Raw genomic sequence first — 27,866 nt, forward strand, 5'->3', positions numbered from 1 at the left:
GTTTTGTCCAAATTAAAACCTTGGATCTAGAATCTACGTAAATCCACGCATGGGAAAACTGAAAAGTTGGGGAAAAGGTGAGAAATCCAAATCCAGCCATCAGCATTACATTTCATACCTGAGAAAGTGAGAAATCGGAATCGGATCTATCAATGATGACTACTGGTGCTGGTTCTGGACCGGGCCCACCACTGGCACATTCTTAGTGCTACGTACTGTTACAGCATCTCCAATTTGGGCTTACAAATACAAGCCCAACTGAGAAGTTGGCATTGGGCTTACAATACAAGTCCAATGTTGATGCGCCTAATTACTATAAATACGAAAACAAAACCAAGTCTAACAAATACAAACCACAATTGGTGGTTCTGTTTATGATATTTGTTTTATCTTCTTAGGAAGAAGGAAACGAACTCCACCAGAGGCACCAGTGTGAGCTTTGTCTGGCTTACACGTCTGGTCCTAAGCACAAATAAAGAGAGCAAGGATTAGCTGAACACGATGGTTGTTCAGCGGGCTGTGGAACCAGTAACAGTAATAAAATACATGGAACCCACACCTTTTACAGTAGGGCCCATTAATTTATTACTTGCGTGGAACATTATCATTGGTTCCACAGCCCACTGAACAGCCATCGCATTCAGCTAATCTGAATTACCTGAAGGAGGGTTGTGTCAGGTTGGCAGCCGACACTAAAACTTTTTGCATCATGAATGATTAGGATCAACGCAATGCATGCGGGTCTTAGTTGTTCGTGTCGTGAATGCAGGAACAAAGCATGTGGAGCGAAAGCCGTTAACATCAATATAGTCATCATAGTTGCTTCTTATTGTTTAAAAGTTGATTAAGGGTGGCATTGCTGGTTAACATTGTTAAATTATGTGAAAGCGCCTTCGTTCTTGGCTAATGCACAAAAGGAAAGGATCCCATTCTTGGGTTCTTAGTCTTTAGTATCAGAATAATGGGTATTTGCAATTGCAGAAGAACCTCTCTTGATTCTTGATTCCTGATTCTTTGTTGGATATGAATGAAGAGAAGCACAACGTCAATGAATGAACGTTGTTCTAAAGCGACCCGCATGACAATGAGTAACATCTCCGATTTCTCCACACCTTTACGCTTCCTCTTAAAGATAGAAAATTTTAAAACGGTCTATAATACAAGACAGTAGTGTCTATCTAAGAGGAGATGAATTGGAAGTTTGAAGTCTTGAAGATGCTAGTTAGTTGCTATGAATCCGGAAGTGATTCATTAATGAATACCAAACCTCTGTGGCATGGTAAAACGGTAAACCATATTAAACAAGATGTGAGATGTGACAGATGTCATGATACTCTACTTTCCCTGGTTTTTGAACCGTCAACCAGGACGGCCGGACCATTCCGCCCAAAACCTCCAGTCAACCAGTTCCATTTCGCTCCTGAACTTTTTTTTTTTTTTGTGCCAAAAACCATTGATTTGGTCAGAGAATCGCTCACCTGGGTGGTTGAACCATCAACCCATTCAACTCGGAAATTGTCTTTGGCCATTTTTTATTTTTTAATTTTTTTAAATTAATACAGACTGTCCATTTGGACCAGACGGTTAGGGTTTAGGGTTCTGACCCAGAAACTTGTGGCCAAAGTAGTTCTGATTCTGGGTCGATTTTTAAAACATTGACACTTTCTACTCTGTATCAGGCCCAAGCCATCCAAGAGTAATGGTTTTATTTATAAGAATCCGACAACAGCAGCGTCCATTCTATTCAACGGCCCTCACTTTGGGTGGCTGGGTTGTGAGCCTCATTTCAACCATGATAGAAATGTCTCGGTCAGAAATAGCATCTCAATGACTCCAATGTAATATTATTGTCACATCTAAACACACGACAGGTAGAAAACTTGACCGCAAGTGGTTTTGTCGCTTACCTCTGACTTTCAAAGTCTTCAATGAGATTCAATGGTTACGTTTTTTTTTTTTCTATGTTTAGTTGAGACTTGAGAGCAATGCCAAGAGCTGCGTAAACTCCTTGTTTACTAGAAATAGAATATTTCGTTCCAAGAAACGAGACGTTAGGGCTAAAGGGAAAATAGGGTTGCTGCCTGAAACCTACAGTAACTGATTTTGATCTCTCATCAACTGCGTTGAATGACAGTCTGACATAACTTCATTGGGCACATACAGAGATGTAAAGGATAATATGGGAAACGACCTTTAAACTAGGAAAGGTAAACCAGTCTTTGGACAAAGTCAGCAAAGCAGTCTCAGAAAGTAGGGCTAGATATCACCCCAATGCTGCAAGAATTTTCATGGGGGTAATAAACCATACACAGAATCCACCTAATGTGAATCAAATCCAGCATAGCCCATCATAATTCTGACCAAACCGTAATTTTCATTAGAAAATATCATGCGAATACAGTATTAAAATATTAGGCTTAGTTTGGGAAGAGTACAAATACAGGTATGCAAGTGCAAATATAAGGTTTAGAAATACAATATACAAGGTTTGCACTGTAAGGCCAAGTACAAGGTGATTCAACCAAATGAGGACATAGTTGAAGCTTCTCTATAACTACTCACCTTGCATTCCAAGATTTCTTAATATCACTACCATATGTCTGCATGTTGTCCCATAATGATGATGATCACACTTTGATATCAAAAAAGAGGGCAAAAAATATGACATTACCATGCCCACAAAAATGCAAAAAGAATTAGACTTGCAACCTTGTCTCCTTGTGAGTTGTATATGAAATTCCAGCTGTACCCCCAATTCGATCTTGTCTCTGATCTATTTTAAAAAGTGGATAGAACATAGTTTCAAAACACTACCAATTCTCAATACATGAGTTTTAATGGCGACATCTCCAACTGAGAAAAGTTTAAGATGCCGGTATGCCATGAACAGAATCTAGGAAGCCACCTAAAATCCTGTCCACAGGTTCCCACTTGACACAACACATCATGATATTGGTGGTCGCCGCCTGCATATTTCCAATAGAACAAGGAGGCAAACATTCAATATAAACCCAAATTGTACACCCTCAGATTTTCATATACTGACGCAACATGGTCACTTATGTGCAGGGATCTTTCACACATAAAACCACCTAGGGATATATGCATGTATGTAGCTAATTAGAGTGGACATACACTGATACACGTATGTGTAGTTAATTGCCTTTTTCTTTCTGGCAAGTGTAACAGATTATATCAATCGAAGAAATCAGACTGTATTTTACATGTATGTGGATTACAACCAAGGGACTAAAAGATAACTCTACCTCTTGGGACGGCTTCGATCTTCCTCATAGTCCATCACTCCACCAGGTTCAGAGTAGAAGATCTCTTCATGACCTTGGAACTCCATGTCTGCCTGCTTACAGTGTGTAACTTCTGCCACAACGTAAGTAAGACACATCGACCAACATATCCCAATAGTTGATAAGCACTAGTTTTACAGCTCTATATCAATACTTCCCAAGGCATTTAGTACCTAAACTTTTCCCGATAAAGCAGGTAGGACCAAAGAATTGATTGGTCATTGGTTCAGACCAAAAAAAAAATCTAAAATCAAAAACCAACCTCATATGATGTCTGTACCTATTCAAATTATCACTTTTTGAGGTCATAAACTCTTATCCATAAAGGTTTCAATTAAAGAATAAACAGTTATAACATTACGATCAAAGTCTCAAACTAACCCTCCACCAATAACAGTGCTCCCACAAGCACAGCATTGGCATCAGCATTCAAGCTTCAATGTGCTTGCAGACCACAGTTACAAATAAAGGTTGAAGTTGCATTCTCAATTATTCAATATGCATTGATACAAGGGAATAATATTTGCCCATGTTAAGGAGCACCGCTGAATGCACTAATTTGACAAAAATAAAGCAAAAATCGTATTATTGCATATCAATATCAATTCAATCCTAAATTTGCAAGAAAAGAAAAGAAAATTGAAGCATAAAGAAATTGTTAAAAAGAAATGAAAAAAATAAACTAGCATTAAAAAATAATAAAAAAGAAGAAACCAGCATTGAAATATGAAAAGAACTCTCACCATGCATACCAACCCTCTAACAGATCACTAAGGAATCTGCTTCTTCATTTGCTGGTCTCAAAATCCATAGGCCAGAAATGTTCAAAAATTATCCTAAACTTGGATTTCCTTTAAACACACCTTTTTATTCTGTAGGTATTACACCCCCCCCCCCCCCGGCACAGTGTGCACTTTTCTTTGAGAAGGTAAAGTCTTAGATGCATTTGATAAAAAAAAAAGTACAGGCCATGTGTCATGCAACTGGATCCATCAATTAAGCTCCCCAAAACCAAATGCATATTCATTTATGATGCGCATACACAAGGATTGACCTGTCCCACCGGCCACCACTGCGTTCTATCAGTCACTTGCATCCAGGTGCGGGAGCAGCATATCATCCAGAAAATGCCCTAGCATTGTCCCTTTGATGTTATTTAGAATTGTTCGTAATAAATCAGTTTTTCTCCAGTATTAAATATATGTTGGAATTATTAATTTTTTTATTGGAAACGGTAACTTCATTAGTATAACTTTAAAAATAACTTTCCAGATTTAAGTACAGCTGTCAACCCCTAAGTAGGTTTTGAGCCCCCAGTAATCTTACAAAACTGCCCAAAACATACTCTCCCTCACAGTCCCTTGTTTAGCCAATGTGTCAGCTAAACCATTAGCTGATCTCCTTGTCCATTTGAAGCATGCACTGATCTCCCTTGTTATATTGAGGATTCCCTTATGGGCTGTCTATAAATCCAAGCTCCCAACTTACTAGATTGCAGCCACTCAATCAACAATTTAGAGTCTCCCTCTATCTCAATTTGGTGTAACCCCAACTGTTTTGCATATCTTACACCTTGAAGCAAGGCCATCACCTCCGCTCTCAATGAGTCCCCCACTCCTACTAGTCCTGAAAACAAAGCCACGGTTCTGCCATTTTCATCTTTGAATACTCCTCCTATACCTGAAGGGCCCAGTTACCTCTTGAACTCCCACCAAAGTTCAATTTCACTCTTTGTTGTGTTGGTGGGGACCACAATTCCTGCACAATAGGTTTCATGGAAGTTATAGAAGCCACCACTTCCCAATTCCTGTAAATGTCTTCAGCTGAGAAGTCTTTAAACAAATCCAAAGTTTTCAACCAATGAATAGTCATAATAATTATCCTTTCTACAATTGCCTCGGATTTCTCCACTCCTTTAAAGATTCTATTATTCCTTTCTTCCCAAACTGACCATAAGATAGCTGCTCTTGTGGCTCTCCACATTAATCTTCCACGCCTCTTCGGTTGCCTGAAAAAGCTTGGGTCAAAAAGGCTTGCCACATCTGGGGGAGGTGTCCACCTACAACCAAAGATAGAAGAGAACCAGGTCCAAATAAAGCATACAAATGGACAAGAAATTAATAGGTGTGTGATCGTCTCACCAGATCCCAAGCAGAGGCTACAAACATGGGGTGATAAGCAAACATTTGGCCTTTTTCTTTGCAACATATCTAGAGTATTGATTTTTTGGATAACCACCTCCCAACAAAAAGCCCAAATTTTTGGGGATGCAGGCTGACACCAAATCTCCTTTGAAGGAAAGCTCCTTACAGGGTTTGATGATTGAATGAGGATATCAAAAAAGGAGGAACAAGTGAACAACATGCCAAAAGGGGAATGTTTCCAAACTCTATTGTCCAAACAAGATTGATCCAGGTAGGTTGACCCTAGAAGGTTAATTAATTCATCCACCATTGTCATTTCCGACTACCTTAGACCTCTCCTCAAACCCAAGTCCCAAGAGTTATCAATAAAAACTGAAGACATCACTTTTCTTTTATTTTCAGAAAGTGAATAAATAGAAGGGAACCTTTCATTAAGGGGAATGTCTCCAACCCAAGCATCTTCCCAAAACAACACTTTATTTCCTGCACAAGCATCAAATTTGACATAAGGAAGGAATGAAGGTAAAATACCATTAATAGCTTTCTAGGGAGAGCACCGAGAAGCCCTGGGGTCGACTCCTGCATCCCAACCATTGTCTGCCAATCCATGAATGCTAATAATCACTCTGCCAAAGTCTGTCCGGTTCCAATGGCAATCTCCATAACCATTTCCCCAATAATGCTGTATTTCTTAGCCTGAGATTTCCTATTCTTAGTCCCCCTTCATCTCTACTTCTAGAAACCACCTCCCACTTCACTAGGTGGTCTCTTTTGGTGTCTCCTAGTTCCCAAAGGAAGTCCCTCATAATCTTCTCTAGCTGATTTACCACTTTTACTGGTATCCTAAAGGTAGATAGGAAGTACACTGGTAAGTTAGCCAACGTTGACTTTATTAGGGTTATCCTACCTCCCAAAGAAATGTAATTTCTCTTCCAGTTCACAAGTCTCTTTGTAAATCTCTCAATCACTGGATACCAGAAACTATCCATATTAGGATTCCTCCCAAAGGTAGTCCCAAATATTGTAATGGCCAATCTCCTACTTCACACCCCAATAGTCTAGCTAATCGAATCACCTCTTCACTCCCTAAATTTACTCCTGCCACACAAATCTTGCCCAAATTAATCTTAAGGTTGGAGATCCTCTCAAATTTATGGACTATCCTTTTTAGGTTCATGAGTTCTTCTGTTTTCCCTTCACAAAACAAAATAATATCATCTGCAAATTGTAGGTGTGTAACCACCACTTCATCCCTTCCAACTCTCCAGCCTTTAATCATAATGTCGGCATCTTCCCTTATGATCAACTCACTCAACACATTAATTACCAGAGTAAAAAGGAAGGGAGATAGAGGATCTCCTTGTCTTAGGCCCCTTTTGGCAGGAAAAATATCTCTTGCTACTCCATTTACCAGAATTGAAAAATGACATGAAGAAATGCAGCCCTTCACCCATTTACACCATCTCTCTCCAAAACCCCTACGCTTAAGAATTTCCATCAAAAACTCCCAATCCACCATGTCATCGGCTTTCTCTAAATCTAACTTGCACACTAGTCCCTTTTGTTTTTTCCTTCTTCTAACCCCTACACATTCATTGGCAATGAGAATTTGATCAATTATTTGTCTCCAAAACACAAAAGTCCCTTGATTTGGAGAAATCATCGAGGGAAGAACATGTTTTGTTCTTCGGGCTAAAACCTTGGAAATGATTTTGTACGTGCTTCCTATCAGACTTATGGGCCTAAAATCCTTCGGCTGGATTGCATCCACTTTCTTTGGTATCAAAGCGATGAAGGTTGCATTTGCACCTGAGTTAAATTTGCCCCTCTCATAGAACTCATCAAACACCTCCATCAAGTCACCCTCAATTATTTCCCAGCAATCTTGATAGAAAGCCATCATAAAACCATCACGTCCTAGGGCTTTAGATTTCTCCATCGAGAAGACTGCATTTTTGACTTCCTGAACCTCAAATTTCCTTTCCAAGGAATCCAACAACTCTCTATTCCCAACCCTCCAATCCAGGTCCTCTAAGTTTTCTCCTGACCTCCTTGGACTCTCATAGAGTGTTTTGAAGTGATTCACAAAGGCTTGGGCTATGTCCTCATCTCTCGTCAATACTTGCCCATTCCATTCCAATTTCAACACTGAGTTTTTCCTCTTTCTCCCATTTGCCAACATATGGAAAAAACTGGTATTTCCATCCCCTTTCTTGAGCCATTGACATCTAGATTTTTGTCTCCAAGTAACCTCTTTTCTTAGGATGCCTTCCAAATCCTTCTTCAAACCCCATCTCTCTCTCCTCTCTTCTGAACTCAAACTTCTCTCAGCTTCCTCACCATCTAGCTCCTCTATTCTACTGAGAATTTCCTGTTTTCTTTCTTCAATCTTTCCAAAACTCTCTTTATTCCACAACTTAATTCTTGCTTTCAGCAATTGCAATTTCTTATAGAATCTATAACCCTTCCATCTGAAATCCACTTGATCTTCCTCCCACCACTCCTTCACCTTTGGCAAGAATTCAGGGTGCAAAAGCCACATATTCTCAAATCTAAAAGGGTAGGGGCCACCCCCCAATCTCTCTTGGGTCAAACTTATTGGGCAGTGGTCTGAAATAGGTCTTGGCAGAGCTGTAACTACTAAACCCCGCCAAGCCACTTCCCAATCAGTTGTGAATAGGAATCTGTCCAACTTACAGCAAGTGGGAACCTCTTGAAAATTTCACCAAGTATAATTTGCCCTCTGAATAGGTAAATCCCGCAACTCAAAGCTCTCTATGAAGAGGTTAAACTTCCTCATACTTGTTGTAACCCGGTGATTTGGGTTGTTTGATTCACTCAAGAATCTTATGACATTAAAATCTCCTCCCAAACACCAGGGTCCCTCCCATAGACCTCTCACTGCTGCTAATTCCTCCCAAAGTCCCCCCCCCCCTTTCCTTATAAGAGGTGGGTCCTACAAATTAGTTAAAACCCATTCCCAGTCATCCATCCTCCTCTTCAACTCGATGGACACTGAGTACTTCCCAATTAACTCCCCAGTACACTCCATCTCTGCATTTTTCCACAAAGTTATAATTCCCACTGAAGCTCCCCAAGATTGTGCATATGCCCAACTTATGCCTCTCGCTAACAAAATACTTCTTACCCAATTCCTATCTAACTCAGACAATTTAGATTCTTAAATCAACACAATATCTGGTTTTTCTCTTCTTAACAAATCCCTAATCACTCCTCTTTTTCTTGAGCTTCCTAACCCTCTTAAATTCCAGCTAATCAATTTCATGGAGACCGCGACAAAATACCCTTTAACCAAACAAACCACTCACCGCTTCTTCTCCTTTTTTGCAACACTCCCTTTTTTGCAACACTCCCCAAGGTTGTAGCTCTACTAAGAGGTTCTGGGTTGACTTTACAGCCCCTACTAATATCCTATATTTGGTGTTGTTCTGAACACAGATCTCCGCTATTCTTTGTTTTAGATTTTACTTCCCCCGAGGTGGTGCCTAATCTTCCTTCCCCTTTGTCAGGCGTAGAAAGATCATCATCAAACAGAAGTTTCAAGCCATCCTCTGCTTCTTCCCCAAGTCGAGAGTGGCACTTGCTCTGAATACTTCCAAGGCTAAAACCTTCAGAGTTCTCTCCTTCCATACTATCTTCCAAACTTAACCACCCTGAATCTGAAGTTTCATCTCTGTTCTTTGTTCTATTGTAACTTGGATTCAGCTTCTCTGGACTAGTAGAGTAGGAAACCAGTCTCGGCACCCAAGCAAGCCCCAAACTAGAGCTTCTCATCGAGCCTGCAGCTGGAGAGTTGTGCTTGGAGGAAGAATTCGCCGCTGCAACATCAGTTTGGGACAACGATACACCCAAACAATAGTCCTCCAGAGTTCGACCTCTTGTTGTAGTCACGTGATCACTTGATGTCCTTTTTAATGGGCCAGGCCTAATTAGTCCAACAGCGCAATTTTCAGCCCAGCAGCCCCCCCCCCCCATTATCTAAAGTCACGTGTCTATTTAAGCTTTCTTGTGACTGGGCCAAACCATTTGAAGGCCCACCAGGATTTACTTCTCTCCCGTTTGTCCCCACCCCAAGCCCTTTGTTTGAATTTGAACCCGCCACGTCTCCTCCTTTTAATCTCATTAAAGCCTTAGCGAAAGTTTTACATCTGCCCGTTGAAGTTCTAACCTTCTGCTTCGAATTCCCACACCGAGAGGTAGCTTGATTTACACCCTTCCACTTCCCAGTCTCTTCAGTTTCCTTATTCATGAAACTTTCTAATTTTCTTTTCCAAGGTTTCCTCGAGACCAGGTTTTGGCCACGTCAGCATCATCTTCTCCAGTCCTTCCACCATTGAGCTTCCACAGAGGAGGCTATCCAAGCTTTGAACATTTGACCATCTGAGAAAACATCTATAGAACGTGGGATGAGTTCTGGCTTCACTCCATTCACCTCTATATGCACAGCTCAGAGATCTGAGGCATCCACAGTCGAGAGTTCCCCACCAGACAACTTTGCAATTCTGTTAAGAATCTCATCCGACCATAGATGATAAGGCAGCCCCAGAATTCTCAACTCAATGCTATCTGTTGGGTTTACAGTTTTCTCATTACAACTTGGGGACCATCTTCCTACCACTGCCAATCCTTGCTTTGTTACTGCCGACACAGGTTCAAAATCCGGCCAGGGATTTTTACAAAGAATCACAACCTTCTGCCCATCAATAGGAATAATCTGCAGTCTTTCTGATACCTACAAAATTTGTTGAATCTCTTCACCCAGGGTTTTCCAATCTGTAACATCCTTACTCAAGGATAACGCTAATTTGTTCTCCCATTCTGTTTTGGCTTTATTGATCCACATTCTCATTGACCCTAACCTTGCATCAATCTGAATATCCTTATCTGTATTGGTTCCCTTATTTTGTGTTTCCTTCCAGTCTGTTAATTCCATCTTCTCTTCAAGCTTCTTCTGACCCTCTTCCTTTCTGATTGGAGAACTTTGTCTTTCATATACTAACACCAGAAAATCCTGCATTGCTTGTATTAATTTATCCCAACCCGATGCTTCTCTCCCTTCAGGGAAGCAAGTGAACTGTTTCATACCATTTCCATAATATTCATAAATACCTACAAATCTTCCCTTGTTTTCTCTTCTTCCAGCAGCATACCTTCTTCCCTCTTCCACAAGACTACACTTCCATTCTATTGTTCTTAATGTCCTCTTCGCTCCCTCCAGGAATCTCTGAAGCCAGGATATTGCTTTCTCTTCAAGAATCGACAAAGCTTTTCTCAGTTCCACTATCTTCAGGGCAACTTCTCTTCTTGTCCAAACTTCTTCCAAGACAAACGTTTTTGCCTCAATCTTCAGAACTCTTCTCCATCTCCTTGCTGGTGCAAACTCCATCATGCAAACTCCAGTCTCCTTTGTATCTCCTCCTTCACCGTCCAACCTTGAACCATCAGTCCTTCGACTAAGATTTGAAACTCAGGATCCACATATTAAGCTCCTTTGGATAATGAAACTTTGAGAAATAGCATCAACATTGCAATACAGAACTGAGCTATTTAGAATAGTGATTTCATGTATGTCATAGATCTTTTATGCATATTGCGTAGTATTTCGAACCTTTTCCCCTTTTTCATCAATAGCAGATCAAAGAGATTTCATTGAGGAAAACACAAGAAGAATCACCGGGCTACCGATGATACACATTCACATTGACAAATCTCAACATAGATAGTTTTGTCTGATCTACTTGCCTTGGAGACCTCCAAGCCTCCAAGGTAAGCCCATAAAATTGACCAAACAGACCTGCTCACATGTTCATGGGGAATAATTCATGATGTAGACTGTCACAACTTGGATATTTTTTCATAAGTATCACAACTAAAAAAATTAGTGGAAAAACTGAATAGATGAGTGTCACTAGACCTGTTCACGGGCCGGGACGGGCTTTGCCCCTTTATAAATAGAAAATGACCAGGCCCAAGCCTGAGACCGAGCCTGAGCCCAAAACCTGATCTGGACAGATATTTTATAATATATTAATTATATACGATTTATAATATATATAAGACTTGTTTGCTACGAATTTTATTATTATATAATGTATATTAGATTTTTTATTATATATATATATATAATATTATTGAGCTGGGCTCAGACTCAGGCTCAAGCCAGGCTTATTTGGAAAAGCCTGCCCAAGCCCACAAGCTTAAAACTTTGTCCAAGCCCGACATAGAATGGGCCAGGCCAGGCCAGCCCATCGAACCACCCAGCCCATGAATAGATCTAAGTGTCACAACTTGTGGCAGAAATGCAAATACTAAGATGGATGAGTGGAAAAACTAGAAAGGATAGGATAGGAATGAAGCTATCTGTAGGAACCTAGGAGCAGCTCCAATAGATGATAAAATCAGAGACTAGACTACTATGGTTTGGTCACGTGCATAAAAGACCACCAACAGCTCCAGTTAGAAGAATTGATTTGTTACAAGTTGAAGGGGCTAGAAGAGTTAGGAGTGGACCAAAAAGGACTTGGGTAGTAAGAAATGATTTTAAACTTTAATAATTTAACAGTGGATATGGCTTTAAATAGAACAGAATGGCAAAACAGGATATAGTTGGGATAAGGCATGGATGATGATAATGATGAGTATCACAATTTGTATATTTGTAAATATACCATATAATTCAGTCAGCATAAATGCAAAGGAAAAAAAGAAATTTGACAATAAGAACAAAAAACAAGATAAAGATGAAGGAAAGTATACTTTCATAACAAAAATATCAACCAGTTAACCTAGAAATGAAAGTCAGCTAATAGTGAATTATGGAGAATGATCGAGAAAGAAAAGAAAATGAGATCATTCAACTGACCTTGAGTGAGAGGGATTTCTTCACTTCTTCTACCCTATCTTCAATTTCCTTCTTATGTTTCTTGTCCACCTCACTCGTCATATCAGCCCATTTTATTTTTTCTTGAATTGAAAGAAGTAGATTATCTGAAGTTGCTAACCTGCAATGTATTTACCCATAGATCAAAAGGAAGGTAATACAAAGCATATACATGATTCCATGTTGTGCACAAGGCAGATACCATACAGATTCAATGATCTGAACCACCAAACCTAAAAATAATACATGGACACACATATAATTACAACTACCAGTTTGTTAACGTCTGTATCATACTCCCAAGCTGCCCAGGTCTCAGATCCCTCCCTGCAGCAAACTGGACCTACATGTGCACAGAATAGAATAAGTATTGATTAATGGAGTTGTTTCATGCATTAAAATTGAATAATTCAACTTAAAACAAGGACATGGCAGTAAGACCTTACCTCAAAGCATCTCCGCAACTGATCCAGCTTACCTCTAACTATGCCCTACAAAAATCCCACAAAAAGACAACTGATATTTTTCCTGGCTACATTTGAAGTTTTAAATCAGGAACTGTAAATTTCAGACTTGTATGTAGGCCTTAAGTAAATGGAAATTCTTAGAAGGAAATGAATAAATGGTGACCATTAAAAGAATTAAAAAGTAAAAGGAAAGCAAAAAGCAGATCATTCAATACCTGTTAAAAATCAGCTTCTAAATAAATATTTTAAGTTTTCACTTATGCAACCACAATGAAGCCACATGATAAATAGCAGTGCTTGCTAGTATTTTCTTAACTCACTAAATGGAAATTAGAGATGCATTCTTGTTTTCTCATATGTTTATTAAAATAAAAGAACATAAAGTAAATTTAGTAAAGAGATACAACTTAGGCAGGCCTACCTTGAGTCTAGCCTGATCCAACCAAATGTTTTGGACAGGTTGAGCTTGGACTTACGTGGATGTATGTCTTAGTTATGTTTAAATATACTTTCAAGCTCACTTTTGCATATCTATAAAGATAGAAATCTATAGCTTTTTATTTTTAAGATGTTTTTATTTTCAGAAATTTTTTAAACCTGCTCAGCCTGGCTTTCAGTGCACTGGGTTGATCCATTTGAACTGATCTACCACCCAAAAAAAAGAGTGGGTAGATGCCCAAACCAAATATCATGATACTTCATATAGTATAATTTATGGAATGTGAAGTAGAATGAACATCATTGATTGAAAAAATAGAACGAATAAGTGAGGCAGGCACCCATATAAATTAAACAATAAATAAATGTAGTTTGCTGGAATAGGATCACCAAATCAACTTTCTTCCAACTCCCAGTTAGATTTTATCTGCTGCATTGGAAAGAGGAGAAAACAAACTTGGACAAGAACCTACCGCATACATGCATTCATTGATAAGGAAGTCTTCTAGCTCACGTACATTTAAAACATCTATTTCCAGCATCAGTTGATCATAGGGAAGTACCTGGGAAGCACTAAAGTGTTAGAGCATAAACATATAAATACGAATTTTTCATGAAATGCTAGAAAAAGAGCTTTTTAAAACCAAAATGGCAGACATAATGTACTCCAAGAAAACTACCCATAAAGTAAAATTGGTTTGCCTGGCTCCCTCATTAGGGTGAACCAAGCAACAACAACTATTAATTCATCCAAAAGGCATAAAAGAAAAGAACCAAAATACCCAAAAAAAAAGAAATATAACATTGAACAATTATTTTCCCTTCAAAAAGAAAAGACTTCCAGTTAGTCTGTGGATGACAGACATGTGTCAGGAATCACTTATGCAAAAACCCTTTTTTGAAGGGTAGAAGAAAAAGAAAAAGAAAAAGGTTACAGAGCATTGGATGTCAATGAGACAACCCAGATTGAATAACTTGACAATCTGAAAAGTTTCCTCACTACAAAGCTGTAATTCCAGAATACCCCAAAAGTTCTCTATCAGATCCTCCCTTCTAACTTAGTCAAGGGACTTGGAATTGGACAGAACTAGCAGATACCATGTTTTGCCACTTCATAAACAAACTGAAGTGTAATGCATCCCAAGCTCCATTATGTCTCATGAAGTTCTGAATCTGACAAAGAATTAGCAAACTGAGACCATCCAACTCCATAAAATTTTCCTTGGGTTGAACTGAAAGTAAGAACCTGCTGTTGCCTGGGTTCCCCTAAATGAAAGGAAAATCTATTTTGGACACATGGCAGATTCTGATACTCTATGGATTCTTGAGGGATGCTTCTACAATGTCATTGTCATTTTCCTCCTTGATTGTTTGACATAAATGAACATCTATTATACATAATGAATTCCATGATTTTTTTATCAATATAATGAATTTCATGAGTCCATCTATTCCTGTAGAACAATCCTGGGTGGCAAAGATATTGTTATGTTTTCCATTTTCTATAGGGTATATTATTGTTAGATTTCACAAGTTACCAAATTTTATTAATAGTAAATACATTATTCTGCATGTGTCCTTGAGTTCATCTTTTATCAACTTGCCAAGTCAGACACAGCAAGCATCAGAATTCCAGATTCCAGCTCCCATACCTGTATCCATGTTACACCAAGTAGGGTTCTCACCAAGTATTACGCTATTATCAGACAATCATCTTAAACTCAACAAAAAACCTGATCTAGGAAAAGAAAATTACACTATAAAGCCCAGTTGACGAGCAAGTAATACCTTTTTTGTCTCAGCAAGTGTAAGAACACTAAGTTGTTTTAGCTTGCGGACTTGATCAGGTACCAGTTGTGGAAGACAGCCCGCATTACCTAATAGTCATGCAGATTTCCTCTGTAAGACATGATGAAAACGTTTTCTGAAAAAAGATAATTCTTGCATCATGTTAACATGTTGGCATGTTATCTAGAAATCTAAGATTCGAGACAACATAAAGAATTAAAAGAGTCCTTGTAACAAAAATGCATTCCACAAAGCATGTATGCAAAACTACCTTTAAGATTGAGGACTACCCATAAAGAATTATAATGTAATTCCCTAAATATTACAAGTATTTATTTATTATTTTAATTTATATAGCAGATTCTCCATAACCAAAAAGGGAAACCAATAAACCTTAATAAGATCATAAATGGCAGCCTAAGCATGCTGGCTGAGAATTGTGTGAATAACCTGCCTACAGAGTCTGCAAAGCCTCATAACAATCCTCAAGCCAAGCCTCAGACCAAGTCATCATCATCATCTAAGCCTTGTCCCAACCATATGGGGTTGACTACATGAATCCTGTTTTGCCATTCCATTAGGTTCAGTGCATATCCGTTGTTAAACTATGGGCACTTAAATCATTTTTTATTACCAAGCCCCAGACAAGTAATTCCAGAATCCAGAAGATCCAGTATATAAACTAAGGCCACCAGCCGCAAATTTTAGGGTAAGCCCATGCAACTGATTGAAGTATCTTCTTACCTTCAAAGGTATATAAATATGGCACCCCTAATAGAGCCAACCCATGTACCATATAACTTTGAATAGTCCATCTTTTTCATGCTAAGAATGAATTTATCTATATAAAAGAGGTGAATACCCCAAATATACAGAAGCCATAAAAGGAAAAGATATTCACAGAGGTACATGATATGGCAAAGCTCAGGGCCTAATTACATACTACCTGAGGCATACAAGAAAGAACCTGATAGAAAATTAGGCACCACCCTAAATCATCAACACTCCAACTAAGTAGGAATGTTGATAATGTAAAGATCACTTATTCCTTTTTAAGCAGAAAGCTAAGTAAACATAAAAATAAAATAAGACCCTCAAATCCAAATAATGAAACAGTTCACCCATTCAAATTTGTGTTCAAATATGCATTATTTTTTAACTTCTCTACATGCACTTCAACATAGAGCCAGGCAATACAACATTGTGCAATAAATTCAACCATGAACTTTGGAATCTCTAAAGAGTAAAGACCATTTTCTGATAGCTAACACACATCAACAAACTTCAATAGAGATAAGAGAACATCACAATGGTTGTGATTCCCATCTAGATAACCACTTCACCTTGCTTTGCCTTTGAAAAGCCATTAGTCAAGTTCTTCATATCTCTGTATTCGAGACTGCTTTGGACAAAATATACAAAGAAATAGATCCATTGCAGCATGAAAAATTAGGGCTGCAATCAAACCGAGCTCTAATTGAATAGTTTGGGCTCGACTTCAATTAGGCTCAATTCAAGTTTGACTCTAATCAAGTTCAAATCTCGAGGTAAGCTCGATCCGTTATTCAAACTTGAGCTCAAAAATAAAAAGTTTGGCTCTAAAGCTCACGAGCCTGGCTCAATTAACGTAAACATACATACATACATGCATACAAACATATAATTAAAAATATATTTTACATTTTTATGTAAAATATATTTTTATATTCTATGCATAATACAAGAATATACTATTTATTAATATATCACATATATATAGGGAGAATATAAAAATATATTCATTTTTTAGCTTTCGAGCCAAACTCGAGTTCATCAAATATTTAATCAAACCAAGCGAAGACATGCAGAAGTTCGGCTCAGCTTGTCTCAATTGCACCTCTATAAAATTCCCAAGACACATATCATCAATACCATAACCCTGGTTGACAATTTGACTAAAAAAATTAGCAAATCTATGCACTCAAGTGGAAAAGTTATACAGCCTATAACTCAGCAGCCTTGTTCTCTAACTGCAACTACAAGGGCCATTTAGACTGCCCCTCTTCCAATCAATCACTATATGAGAACCTCTTTCATATGCAAATCTCTGAAAACACATGGAGATTGCCAATCTAAGTCACTGGAGAAGTGACAAATGCTCAGCCCTGACAGAATTGCCTAATCCTACTTATCCCAAGTATAACAAGATAATATTATTTTTTTGATAAATAAGATAATATTAATTTTTTTCACTGATCAATAATATTAATTATTACCACTGCTATCCCTGAATTCCATGACAAAATGGCTAGGATGCTAAGCTGGATCCACATACCTCATCAAACTCCCCGTGGAAAGTAATAATAGAGGTACTTCCTTTCTTAATTTTATCCATTTTGATGTGCGTTGTAGGAATAAAGTACTCTTTTGGGAGGATCTTTGTATTGGTGACATGCCCCTGTTTACAATTCCCAACTCGTTTTTTTTTTTTTTGATAATTGAAATGTGATTTTATTAACAAGATATGGAAACTATTGCAGGCATCCCAAGGAGAGGCACAAGGTGCAACTTCTCCTTGAAAGAAAATTACAGATTAAACAAAAGGAGAGGCATCCCAACTCTTCACTCCCTATCCAATTTTAAACTTTAACCTATCTCCAAGTTTGGTGCAACTTCCCCACTTTGGTTCAATTGGGACTTTGGGTTCAGGAGAGGCCTAAGGGATAATGAATGTGATTCCCTAAATTCTATTGTTCTCAAAACTGGAAACTGTTTTTTTTTTCTTTTTTTTGACCAAATGTGCCTCTTTGTTTAACCTGTTAGTAAACTCTAACTGTGGGTGGGGGTGGGGGTGGGTTTTCCAATGAAGATTCGTGCAAACTTATCCATTCTAAAGTACAAGCACCTTGTCAGAAAGTGTTCTTGGAAAGATCAATACCTATGGCATGCTACAGAAAGGCCTAATTCTTGCCTTTCTCTTCATGTGTATTCTTTGTAAGGCTAGTAATTAAACCACTCCTCACTTATTAGTCTCTTATCCTTTCATGTATTGTATTTGGGAATTTTTTTGTTCTTTGATTGCAGATGTCCCCCCCCCCACACACACATACACACAAGAAGTGGTAAGTTTATTCAACCCCAACTTATTGAGGCTTAAGGAAAAAAGAGGGAAGATCATGTGGAGGCTAGTAAGAGTAGCAATAGAATGGTCGATCTAGGAAGAAAGAAATAATAGAATGTTCAATGAAAAGAACAAGTCTAAGGAGGAGTTAACTGAAGCTATCTTAGTGAGAGCCACACATTGGGTAAAAACTTTGGAATTATTAAGAAACTTTTCAGTCAATGACATTGTTAGATCTTGGTCTGAAGTAGCACGAACAGGCAGACACATTGAAGAAGTGAGAATGGACTGGAAACCCACGGCTGTAAATAAGTTGAAGCTGAACTTTGATAGCAGCTCTATGGGCAATCCGAGAAGAGCATGCATTGGGGGAGTGATTAGAAATCACCAAGGAGTGGTGGTAGTGATGTATTCAGGTCCAGTTGGCTTAGGAGACTTGGTCAGGCTAAAACCATGGAACTCTTACAAAGACCAAGACTAGCACTACATCTTGGTGTCAGAAACATGGAAGTTGAAGGAGATCACAGCTAGTCATTCATTGGACAAAGCAAGTCAAATCGCACTGGGTAAGGACAGCTGACAAGGTGTCTTTAATTTGTCTGAGATCTCCAGCAAACTTGTGCTTCTCAACATCAATTTTGTCCACTTGTTCCTCCATAGATGTCGATCTAGTGATAGTCATCTTCAGCAAGGTATGCCTAGGCACACTGGCAAGGTGCATTTTAGGGCATGCACCTCGCCTAGGTCCCAGGTGAAGCACTTTCAAATAGTGTGCACCGGGTGTGTCTTGCACTTCAGCCCAGGTGCGTGACTTTTGAAAATTTGTGCATTTTTTCTGTTTTTTTATGCCTAACAACTGGGCCAGGGGCTCCATCAGGTGTGCGCCTTGCACTTTGCTCCCTTTGCCCGCTCATTAAATCTCTGAAAACCCCCTATTTGCTATCATGCTCATTCATTCGTCCTAATAAAAGATATTTTCAAAAGAATTAAAATTATAAAATCTTTTTTATAGGGATTAAGAATTCATGACCCTTTTTTTTGAAGAATCAGAACAAAAGATTTCATTCAAATAAAAAGTCATACAACCCGGGGGTGTTAAGATAGCACCCAACCGCAACCTAGCACACATGCCGATTATACTACACCAGAAAAATCAAGAAATACAGAACTGGTCGAGATTACAAGTGTGTAACCCAAGAAATTCCAAAAATTATCCCCCAACACTGTTCATTCCCCAAGTTTCCTCCTTCAGGCCCAGACTAAAAAATTCCCGTTTTGTCTCCTGCGGCAGCACAACTGTAGGACTATTTTTTTTTTTTTTGATTAACTGTAGGACTATTTTTCCTTTTATTAAAATTCTCAATGTCATCCTTCTTTCCCTATCTCTCAGACCCCTTACATTCCAGCTGATCACCCGCATTCTGCTCTTCCTCCTGGACAACGAAAGAGAAAAAGACTCACCTTTAGTCCTCACCCACTTCCTCCTCTTCGTCCCACTTCTTGTCCTTCCCACGTTCTTCTTTTTCTCTGTTTTTTCTCCCATCCTAAGTTTCTCAATACGTTTGAAGGCCTTCCTTGCAAATTCTTCCCCTCCCCAGAAAAACAAATCCTTCCTCTCTACCAGCTTGTCAATTTCAACCACACCATTTCAGACCAGAGCTGAATCCTGGACTATCCCCCCTCCGACCTCCCCCTCTTCCTGTCTTTTCCTTCTCTTCCCCTCCAAACAACCTTCTCATCCTACCTCCCTTACTCCCACTCCTTCTTCTGCCCCCTGAGAAGAATCAAGGACTCTCTTTTTTTCTGTTGTATACCTTTTCTTTTCTGTCACGCCCTCCTAACTCCCCAAATGGCCTTTTTTTTGGACCCCCCGAGAGACTCTGCCTCTTCCCCAAGCTCCTTTACCTTTCCCTCCTTCAACCTGTGTTCAGACCTTCAATCAACATCCGAGACAGGGGTGCTTACCTCTCGGTCGATCCGCTTGTCACTAAACTCAGAAGCACCATCAGTAGCTCCTTCCCTGTCCTTTGTTAAACAAATCAGTGGGTCCGAGGTCCTATCTTCTTCCCCTGCTGAGAAAAGTGTCGGAGCAAAGGAAATTATGGTCACCTGCTGGGAAATGTCAGGCTTTGACTTCCCCCGACAAAACTTAGTCCCTAGCCTTCCTTCCTCTCCCAACTTCAGGCCCTGCCCGCTAGCCTCACGGTGAGCTCCCTCCTCTTCGGACGACTAAGCAACTCAGGTGGCACTAAAGCTCTTACAAGGTCCCTATTTCCTCTCCTTCACTGAAATACCACCGTCTTTTTGCCTTCTCCATATTTAGCAACCATCCAAACCCAAACATCTTTTTGCTCCCTACCTTTTGAAATATTTTTCAAGAAACCCCTCTTAAACTGCCTTTTACCAATAACGCCCCTCCCTTTCTTTACCCCCAACTTTGCCATCTTTTCCTTCCCCACAGCTTCCACCCTCCTGTGGGCCCCACCTATAGGAAATTCAAAGTTAATTCCACTCACCACCAGTGTCCCTCTGACTTCCCCTTCTACCACGTGTGGAGCTCCCCCTCCTTATCTTTCTCCCTCACCACATGTCCTTCCCTGTTTAAATCTGAACCTTTCTCTCCATCTGAAATTCCATAACTGCCTTTCCCATCATCCACCTCACAATCATCCTCCTCCTTCGACTGACCATTCATCTTCCTTTCCTAGAAACTGTTCTCCTGAGCCCCAAGGTGACATCATTCTTCCTTAGTCTCTTTGCTTCCCTCTTTCCGATTATTCCCCTGCTTTGTCGCAAAAAAAACGTGCCATCCTGTCCCTCTATAACTAATCTCAGATTGTATTTCTCCCCAACAAAAAAAGCAACTCTATCTCTTTCGGAAAGCCTGAGACATCCCACACTACTACCAACAGTCTAGCAGAGTCCAACTTATTCCAAGTCCTATTCCTATCATCAAATTTGAGAATAACACCACAAGCTTTTCCAATTTCTTCAAATGTAACAATGCTCCAGGCATGTAGTGGATCCCATATACTGCAACCCACACAGCTCTTCTCCTCCTCCCTTCTCTCAATGCCCCTGCCGTCGGGAACCACCACCCAAGCCAAAGGTCCAAATCCCTCTCTTTATAGGATTCCTCTTCTAACACCTTCTCCGCCCACTCTCTCCTATAGAACATGAAGAGAAATAGATCACCGTTTAGCCGTCTGTCCCGTGACCCTCTCTTCTCTCCACTCCAACCTCGCCCATGCTTCAACCTTCTCAACGTCCAGCTCTGTGCCAACAAACCTACCCACTAGGCTTGCCTTCAACACCAATAACCTTTCTTCCAGTCTACCAATCTTCTCTACCTCCACACTAACGCTCTTCATCTCAGTTGTTCATTCTAACATTGGCATGGTATCAAAGCAACAACACATCTTCTAAATCTAGAAAATCACGGAATTCAGAAAAACATGTTTCAACTCCCCAGAGTCCTAGTCTGGCGGCTTTGGCCAAATATGGACTTGTTTGGGCTTGCCTCAAGGGGCTTGGTACCAAGGCCACTCATAGAATCAAGATTGGATAATATTTAACATCATATTTGAAGTAATGCAATTGGGAAAAAAATAAAGAGATTGAGGGTTTTACATATGCTTGAACATGTTTTATATGTTATACTTGATTTTATTTTTAAATTTTCATTTTAAATATGTTTTACATGGTATGTTTATGTATTTTAATTTGTAATTTTATGAAATTCTTATTACATGGGTGCTTGCCTAGGCAACTAGGCACTCCACTATCACCTAAAATCGCGGCCTAGATACATTGACCTATGATTTAACTCAAATAAGGAAACCACTATTTGCAACATGCTAGGAACTTTTGCCATTATGCTTATAATAAGGATATATTAGTTACTACTATCATTAGTTATGCAAAATCCTAGAACAACATTTCCTGCTCGAAATCCAATCCATTTCACTAAATAAGTCAAAATCAAATTTCATAATCAACAGGACTTGTACCATATTCATGACTATATATATTTTCAATATTCGTAACATTATATTTTAATAATGAAAAATGTTAAATAACATTCTGATGTTTAAATACTTGCATTGATAAATAGTAATACAACAAGAGATAGATTCACAACTAAGGTTCATAGCACATACTCTTGTAATCACTCCATGTGCCATGAGCAAACAAACGAAGCATGTCAAGAAACACAGAATATTCAGTCCCTTGAAGCTGCATCCAAGTTAGCAATAAGAACAAATCAGCACTATAAATAAGCGATTGCTCAATAGAAGGGAAAGTCAATCACTTCATATATATAACACCTTGTACCTTGCTAGTTGCAACATTGCAAAATAAGCCCACTTTTGTAGGTAAGTTTTGTATTAAAATACTAAAGCCTCGAATAGCTAATATTAATCATGAAAACCACGAATACAAATCATACGGTGGGGCATATGCCTGATATGGACTTTGGGACTGAACATGTGGCCAATTTAGTGGTCTCCCATCTGATGAATGGTTCCATTAGGACCCCCCCCCCAAAAAAAAAAGGAATAAATCAGCTAATTTCTAATTGCACCATAGAGCAGCAATATTATCTAAAATAAAGCCATTTCTGGCTGCTGAGGAAAGATAAAGAATGAGGTCATAAGAATTTCAAGAAAAGATGCAATTCCTTAACAGTTGAAATGATTCCATTTTGGATGAGGTAATTTTTGTGGGTTCAAATACTATAGAAACCCAAGACAACATTATTTCATTTCACATGGCAAAACCCCTTTTTGTTTTTGAAAAAAGGTAACTTTTATTCAATAGAAAAGGGGAGGATGTACATGAGGAGATGTACAAACAGGGCTTCCAAACAAAAAACCAAAAGCCCACCCCATTTTTTGCTAAAGCATCTTCCAGGAAATTTAAACTTCTAGTTCTGGGAATCCATCTAAAGCCATGATGGATCAGATCTGAGATGTCAAAATTTTTTTGCAAGAAATAAAAAAGCCTCCAAGGACCTTTGCTTGTCTCATTAACCCATCCAACAGTGACTCTAGAGTCAACCTGCAAGGATTTAGCTGACTGAAGGCCTACCAACAGAGCTTGAACATCTGCCTCTGAGGTATCTTGAGCACAAACAGGGCTAAAAACCCAAACAATGTTCACAACATAGTTGTAAATGACTCCTTCAATGCCAGCCATCAAAGGAGGGTCTGGGTCCCTTCTTAAGCTTCCATTGAACCTCAAAATAAAGGAACTTTCTGTTCTTGGGAAATGGAAGGTTGAGGACCTACAAGAGAAGAATGAAGAATCTCTACAAGATTTCTGTTTAAGTCTCCATAGCTGAAACCTGAAAATACCTTGTTAGACAACATCCAAGAGATAAGTTGGGACAGAATTCTATTTCTTACAGATTCTTCAGTGGAAGCTTTATTTTTACAAAAGTCTATTGTTTCTCTCTTCCCAGAGGCTCCACGTTGTTGCATGGATAGATGCCTTCCAAAAAATTTTACCCCTTTCACCCATCTTCCTACCTTTCCATTGGGATATGAACTCACATACAGAATTTGGGGGAACCCAATGAAAACTTCCTTCAAAAACCATATCAAGTAGAAATTGCCATAAGCTACAAACCACCCTGCAGTTTATCAAAAGATGATTAATTGATTCCCCAATCAAGGCACATAATACAAACATGGGAGCGAGGCACCATTGTCCAAGCAATTTTATCTGCAACGTATTACAAGTATTCAACCGACCACATGCTAGATCCCAAAAGAAGAAGGAAATCCTTCAAGGATTTGATAGAGAAGGAACCACATGCCATATCCTTCTAACCAGGAAAGAGGAGGAAGAGGACTCAGAGACCAGGCTATGGAAGAAGGATTTGATAGAGAAGAAACCAATGGGGGTTATAGACCAAATGAACTTATCAGGAGAAGAAGTGAGATAGACATTAGACAGCAAGGAGAGAAGAGATGACATTTCAACCAACTCATGTTCACAAAGGCCTGGCCTATATGAAAATTAAGTTAAAGGAAAGACCATGTCTTCCATTAATAAGAGTAGAAGAGACCAAGGCTTGTTTATCTCAAATTAGGTTAAAAGGGCTGGGGAAGGACTCACTAAAGGGTGAAGAGCCCCACCAAAAGATCAGTCTAGAATTTGATAAGATTCTCAGACTAAATCTAAGGTTAGGCTGAAAGGGGGGGTAGAGTTTGTGTGATAGGTGATACCTTCCAAGGGATTGGCTGAAGGGATCCTTCTAACCAATGGAAAGCTGCCCCTGCCAATCCTGTTCCTCCCATATTTTCTGTGAATTCCAGAAGCCCACAAGGGTTGAGGCTCCTTCTGATATCTCCAAAGCCATTTTACCTAGAAGAGTTGTATTCCTCTCCGAGATGCAGCTAAAGGCCCAACCCACCTATCTTCTTGGACTTGCAAACCAGTTCTGACCTTACCAAATGATCCCTCCTCTCCCCTTCCATCCGACACAAAAAAAAAAAAAAAAAAATCTCTGAAGCTTCTTAATCTGATTTCTCACTCTTGCTGACACTTTGAACATACACAAGAAATATATTGGAATATCAGCCAGGCCTTAATTAAGGTAGGCCTACCCCACTTTGAATATATAATTCTTTCTCCAAGTTTCCAATCGCTTTTTACATTTTTCTAACCCAAAAACCAACATTGTTAGGATTGCCTCCCAATGGTAAACTAAGATATTTTATAGGCCAATCTCTAGCTTACATCCTACCTCATTAATGTAGCCAACTAACCTCTGGTGGAGAGAACATTAATTCCAATAATGCTACTCTTCCCTAAATTAGTTTTTAGCCTTGTCACAGCTTCAAAACATTGCAGCACCATCTTCATGTTAAAGAGGAACTGCAGCTTATCTTCAAGAAAGAAGATTATGTCATCAGAATACTGAAGATGCGTTAAGAGAATATTCTCCCTGCCCACACAAAAACCTTTAACTAACCCCAATGCAACTACTTTCTGAATGAAGGCATCAAGAATGTCAGCAACCAAGGAGAAGAGGAGTGGAGAAAGGGGATGTCCTTGGCACAACCTACTTGAAGCCTTAAAGAAACCAAGGGAATACCCATTGATGAGGACAGAGAACCAAGCCCCTTGAACACACCCCTACATCCGTCTCATCCACCTTTTCCCAAAACCTTTCAGCTCCATTATCCTCCACAAGTTCCTCTAGTCCACCAAGTCATAGGCTTTTTCAACATTGATTTTAAACATGAAACCTCCTAAACCCCCTTTTCTTCCTCTCCTCCACATATTCATTTGTGATTAAAATACCATCCACCATTTATCTTCCCTAAATAAAAGTATTTTGCACTAGAGCTACTTCTCCTAACACTTTTTTAACCTATTAGCCAGAACTTTTGCTACAATCTTCTAAAGATTTCCAGTTAGATTGATTGGCCAAAAATCTTTCACCCTTAGCATACCATCTTATTTTAGGAATCAGCTTTATAAATGTTGCTTTATTGCCCTTATTTAGCTTGGCTGACCCAAGTAAATCATCAAAAAATTCTACTAGGCCTGACTTGATAATGTCCCAACATTGTTGGTGGAAAACCAAGGAGAAGCCATAGCCCAAGGGCCTTGTCTTCATGAAGGGAGAATACTGCTTTGATTTTAGCTTCTCAAAACTCTCTCTCCAACCAATACTTATTCTAAAGAGAAAGGGTAAGGCCTTTCCACGCATCCAAGGAGGGTCTCCAACATCTACTTGAGGAATAAAGATCATTGAAGTGGTTTACAATCTCCTCACTGATCCTAGAAGGCTCCTCTACCAACTGCTCATTCACATGAATTTTAGAGATTAGGTTCTTCCTTCTTCTCCCATTAGCATATTTTTGAAAAAAAAAAACTGAGTATTACCATCCTCCTCCTTGATCCACTGAAATCTGGATCTGTCTCTAATATATTTCCTCTCTGAAAACCACTTATTCCTATTCTGATTGCAGTCTATTTCTCACTTGTTTTTTGTTAGTCTCCAACGTTCCTTGAGCTTCTTTGTTGTCTAGCTCTTTCAGTTCATTCCAAACTCCTTCCTTTTGCTCATATAGGATTAATGTTTGCTTTGTTCCAAGACTTCAATTTCTGTTTAATGTGCTGAAGCTTCTTCATAAACCTGAAACCACCCCATCCTTCAATTTGACGGTCAACCCACCATTCAGCCACCAACTATTTTTACTCATAATGGTAGATCCAAATTTTTTCAAATCTGAAAGGGGTCTTGGTTCTCAACATTTTCTCAGTGTCGAGAATAATGGCCCAATGAAGTTCTCCACAGACCTATCTCTTGAGATACCTTCAGAAACTTATCCTCCCAATCTGAAGAAATCTGTCCAGGCAACAAGAGATAGGGTAAGTCTGCATATTGGACCAAGTAAACTTAGCATTCAGCAGAGGAAGATCAATCAGGTTGAAATCTTAATGAAAGCTGAAAATCTTCGTGCGTCTAGTTAATCTACCACCACTGGATTTCTCATTAACCAATCTGGTTGAAATCTCTCATAACACACCAAGGAATCTGTCTATGACTACCAAGCACTTGAAATTCTTCCCAGAGCTGATTTCTAAGACTTGATCTATTCGGGACATATACACCAGTCAGAACCCATGTGAAACCATCATCAGTATTAGTGAATAAAACTGAAATGGAAAACTCTCCCATATGGCCATATCTACTTCAATACCAAAAAGATGCCCATCCCAAATTATCAATAACCCTCCTGAAGCACTGAAGACAAGCACACCCATTTTCGCTTCTGACTTCCCAAATAGCTCTGATAAATCTGCAGTCCACATTCTTTCTTAGTTTTCTGGAGCACAACTATATCTGTGTTCTTCTTTTTAGAGCTTCTCTTAAGGTCGCCACCCAACCCTCTCAAATTGCAAGATAAGATCTTCATTGAGCACTATTGTAATTCTTCCCTACATTCCTCTTCCTCCCTACTGAGATTTCAGAATCTTCCTTCCATTTCATTTCACAATGGAGCTTCCTTAACTCTCTAACCAAACGGGGATGTAGCCTACTTCCTTCTTCCAATAAAAATTTTCCTATAAATAGGGTCAAGGAAGGAGGGAGAAGAGCATCAGGTACCTGAAGGTTGGGATTGAGGAAGCAAGGAAAGGTTGACAATGACCTGTTGAGATTCGCTCAAACCCCTATTTTCAGGTAAAAGTCTGATGGGATCCACAGTTTGCCTCTTTGCAACTGTTGGTCCTTCGCTGATCCTTCTCAGAAGAGCTTGGCAAATCTGGGAGAAAGATTACCATCAGGGACCAGTTCCTGATCTGACCTATACCACTCTGATTGGCTTGAAAGCTCTTCACAGTTTAATTCTGCAGCTGAGGAAGAAGGGGTTGGCAGGCAGTAAGCTTTCAAATCTTCTCAACAAACCACCCTTGGGGTAGGCTCAGAAATTCCCAAAGGATAACGCAGAGTGCCAGAGTTGAGAGAAAATCTTTAGAATCACTTGAATACTCTTCTTCAATGAGATCCAGTCCCGCAAACCTGTTTGAGGAAGAAGGGTCCAACAACTTGCCCACTGGCCCACCTGTTTTTCTAGAAGGCCCACCCTAGTTTTGGGCTTGTGGCTGCCATCTTGGCCAACATAAGCATTGGATTTGAAATTCAAAAAACTAACCCCTGATGTTTTCTGCTGGTCCTCCAGTTAATCTTTGCATTTGGAT

At 39.3% G+C, this 27,866-nt stretch overlaps 1 protein-coding gene across 3 annotated transcripts in view; it reads right to left on the reverse strand.

The window, feature by feature from the left end:
* Positions 1 to 2,354: 2,354 nt before the first annotated feature.
* The window catches only part of LOC104598424 (COP9 signalosome complex subunit 7-like), a 28,282-nt gene continuing 2,770 nt past the window's right edge, over positions 2,355 to 27,866 (reverse strand). Inside the window, exons 2-9 of one of the 3 annotated variants that reach the window (XM_010260476.3) lie at positions 22,304 to 22,379; positions 15,044 to 15,132; positions 13,729 to 13,818; positions 12,797 to 12,841; positions 12,623 to 12,693; positions 12,333 to 12,471; positions 3,267 to 3,358; positions 2,355 to 2,966 (exon numbers count right to left, since the gene is read on the reverse strand). In XM_010260476.3, the coding sequence (XP_010258778.1) occupies positions 2,945 to 2,966; positions 3,267 to 3,358; positions 12,333 to 12,471; positions 12,623 to 12,693; positions 12,797 to 12,841; positions 13,729 to 13,818; positions 15,044 to 15,132; positions 22,304 to 22,379 (624 nt within the window). In that variant the 3' untranslated portion in view covers positions 2,355 to 2,944. Of the gene's footprint in view, positions 2,967 to 3,266; positions 3,379 to 12,332; positions 12,472 to 12,622; positions 12,694 to 12,796; positions 12,842 to 13,728; positions 13,819 to 15,043; positions 15,133 to 22,303; positions 22,380 to 27,866 lie in introns of all 3 variants that reach the window. The other 2 variants (XM_010260478.3, XM_010260477.3) reach the window with 2 other exon arrangements.

This window comes from Nelumbo nucifera, chromosome 6 (assembly GCF_055504915.1).
Source record: "Nelumbo nucifera cultivar China Antique chromosome 6, China Antique-T2T, whole genome shotgun sequence".
Classification (NCBI taxonomy): domain Eukaryota; kingdom Viridiplantae; phylum Streptophyta; class Magnoliopsida; order Proteales; family Nelumbonaceae; genus Nelumbo; species Nelumbo nucifera.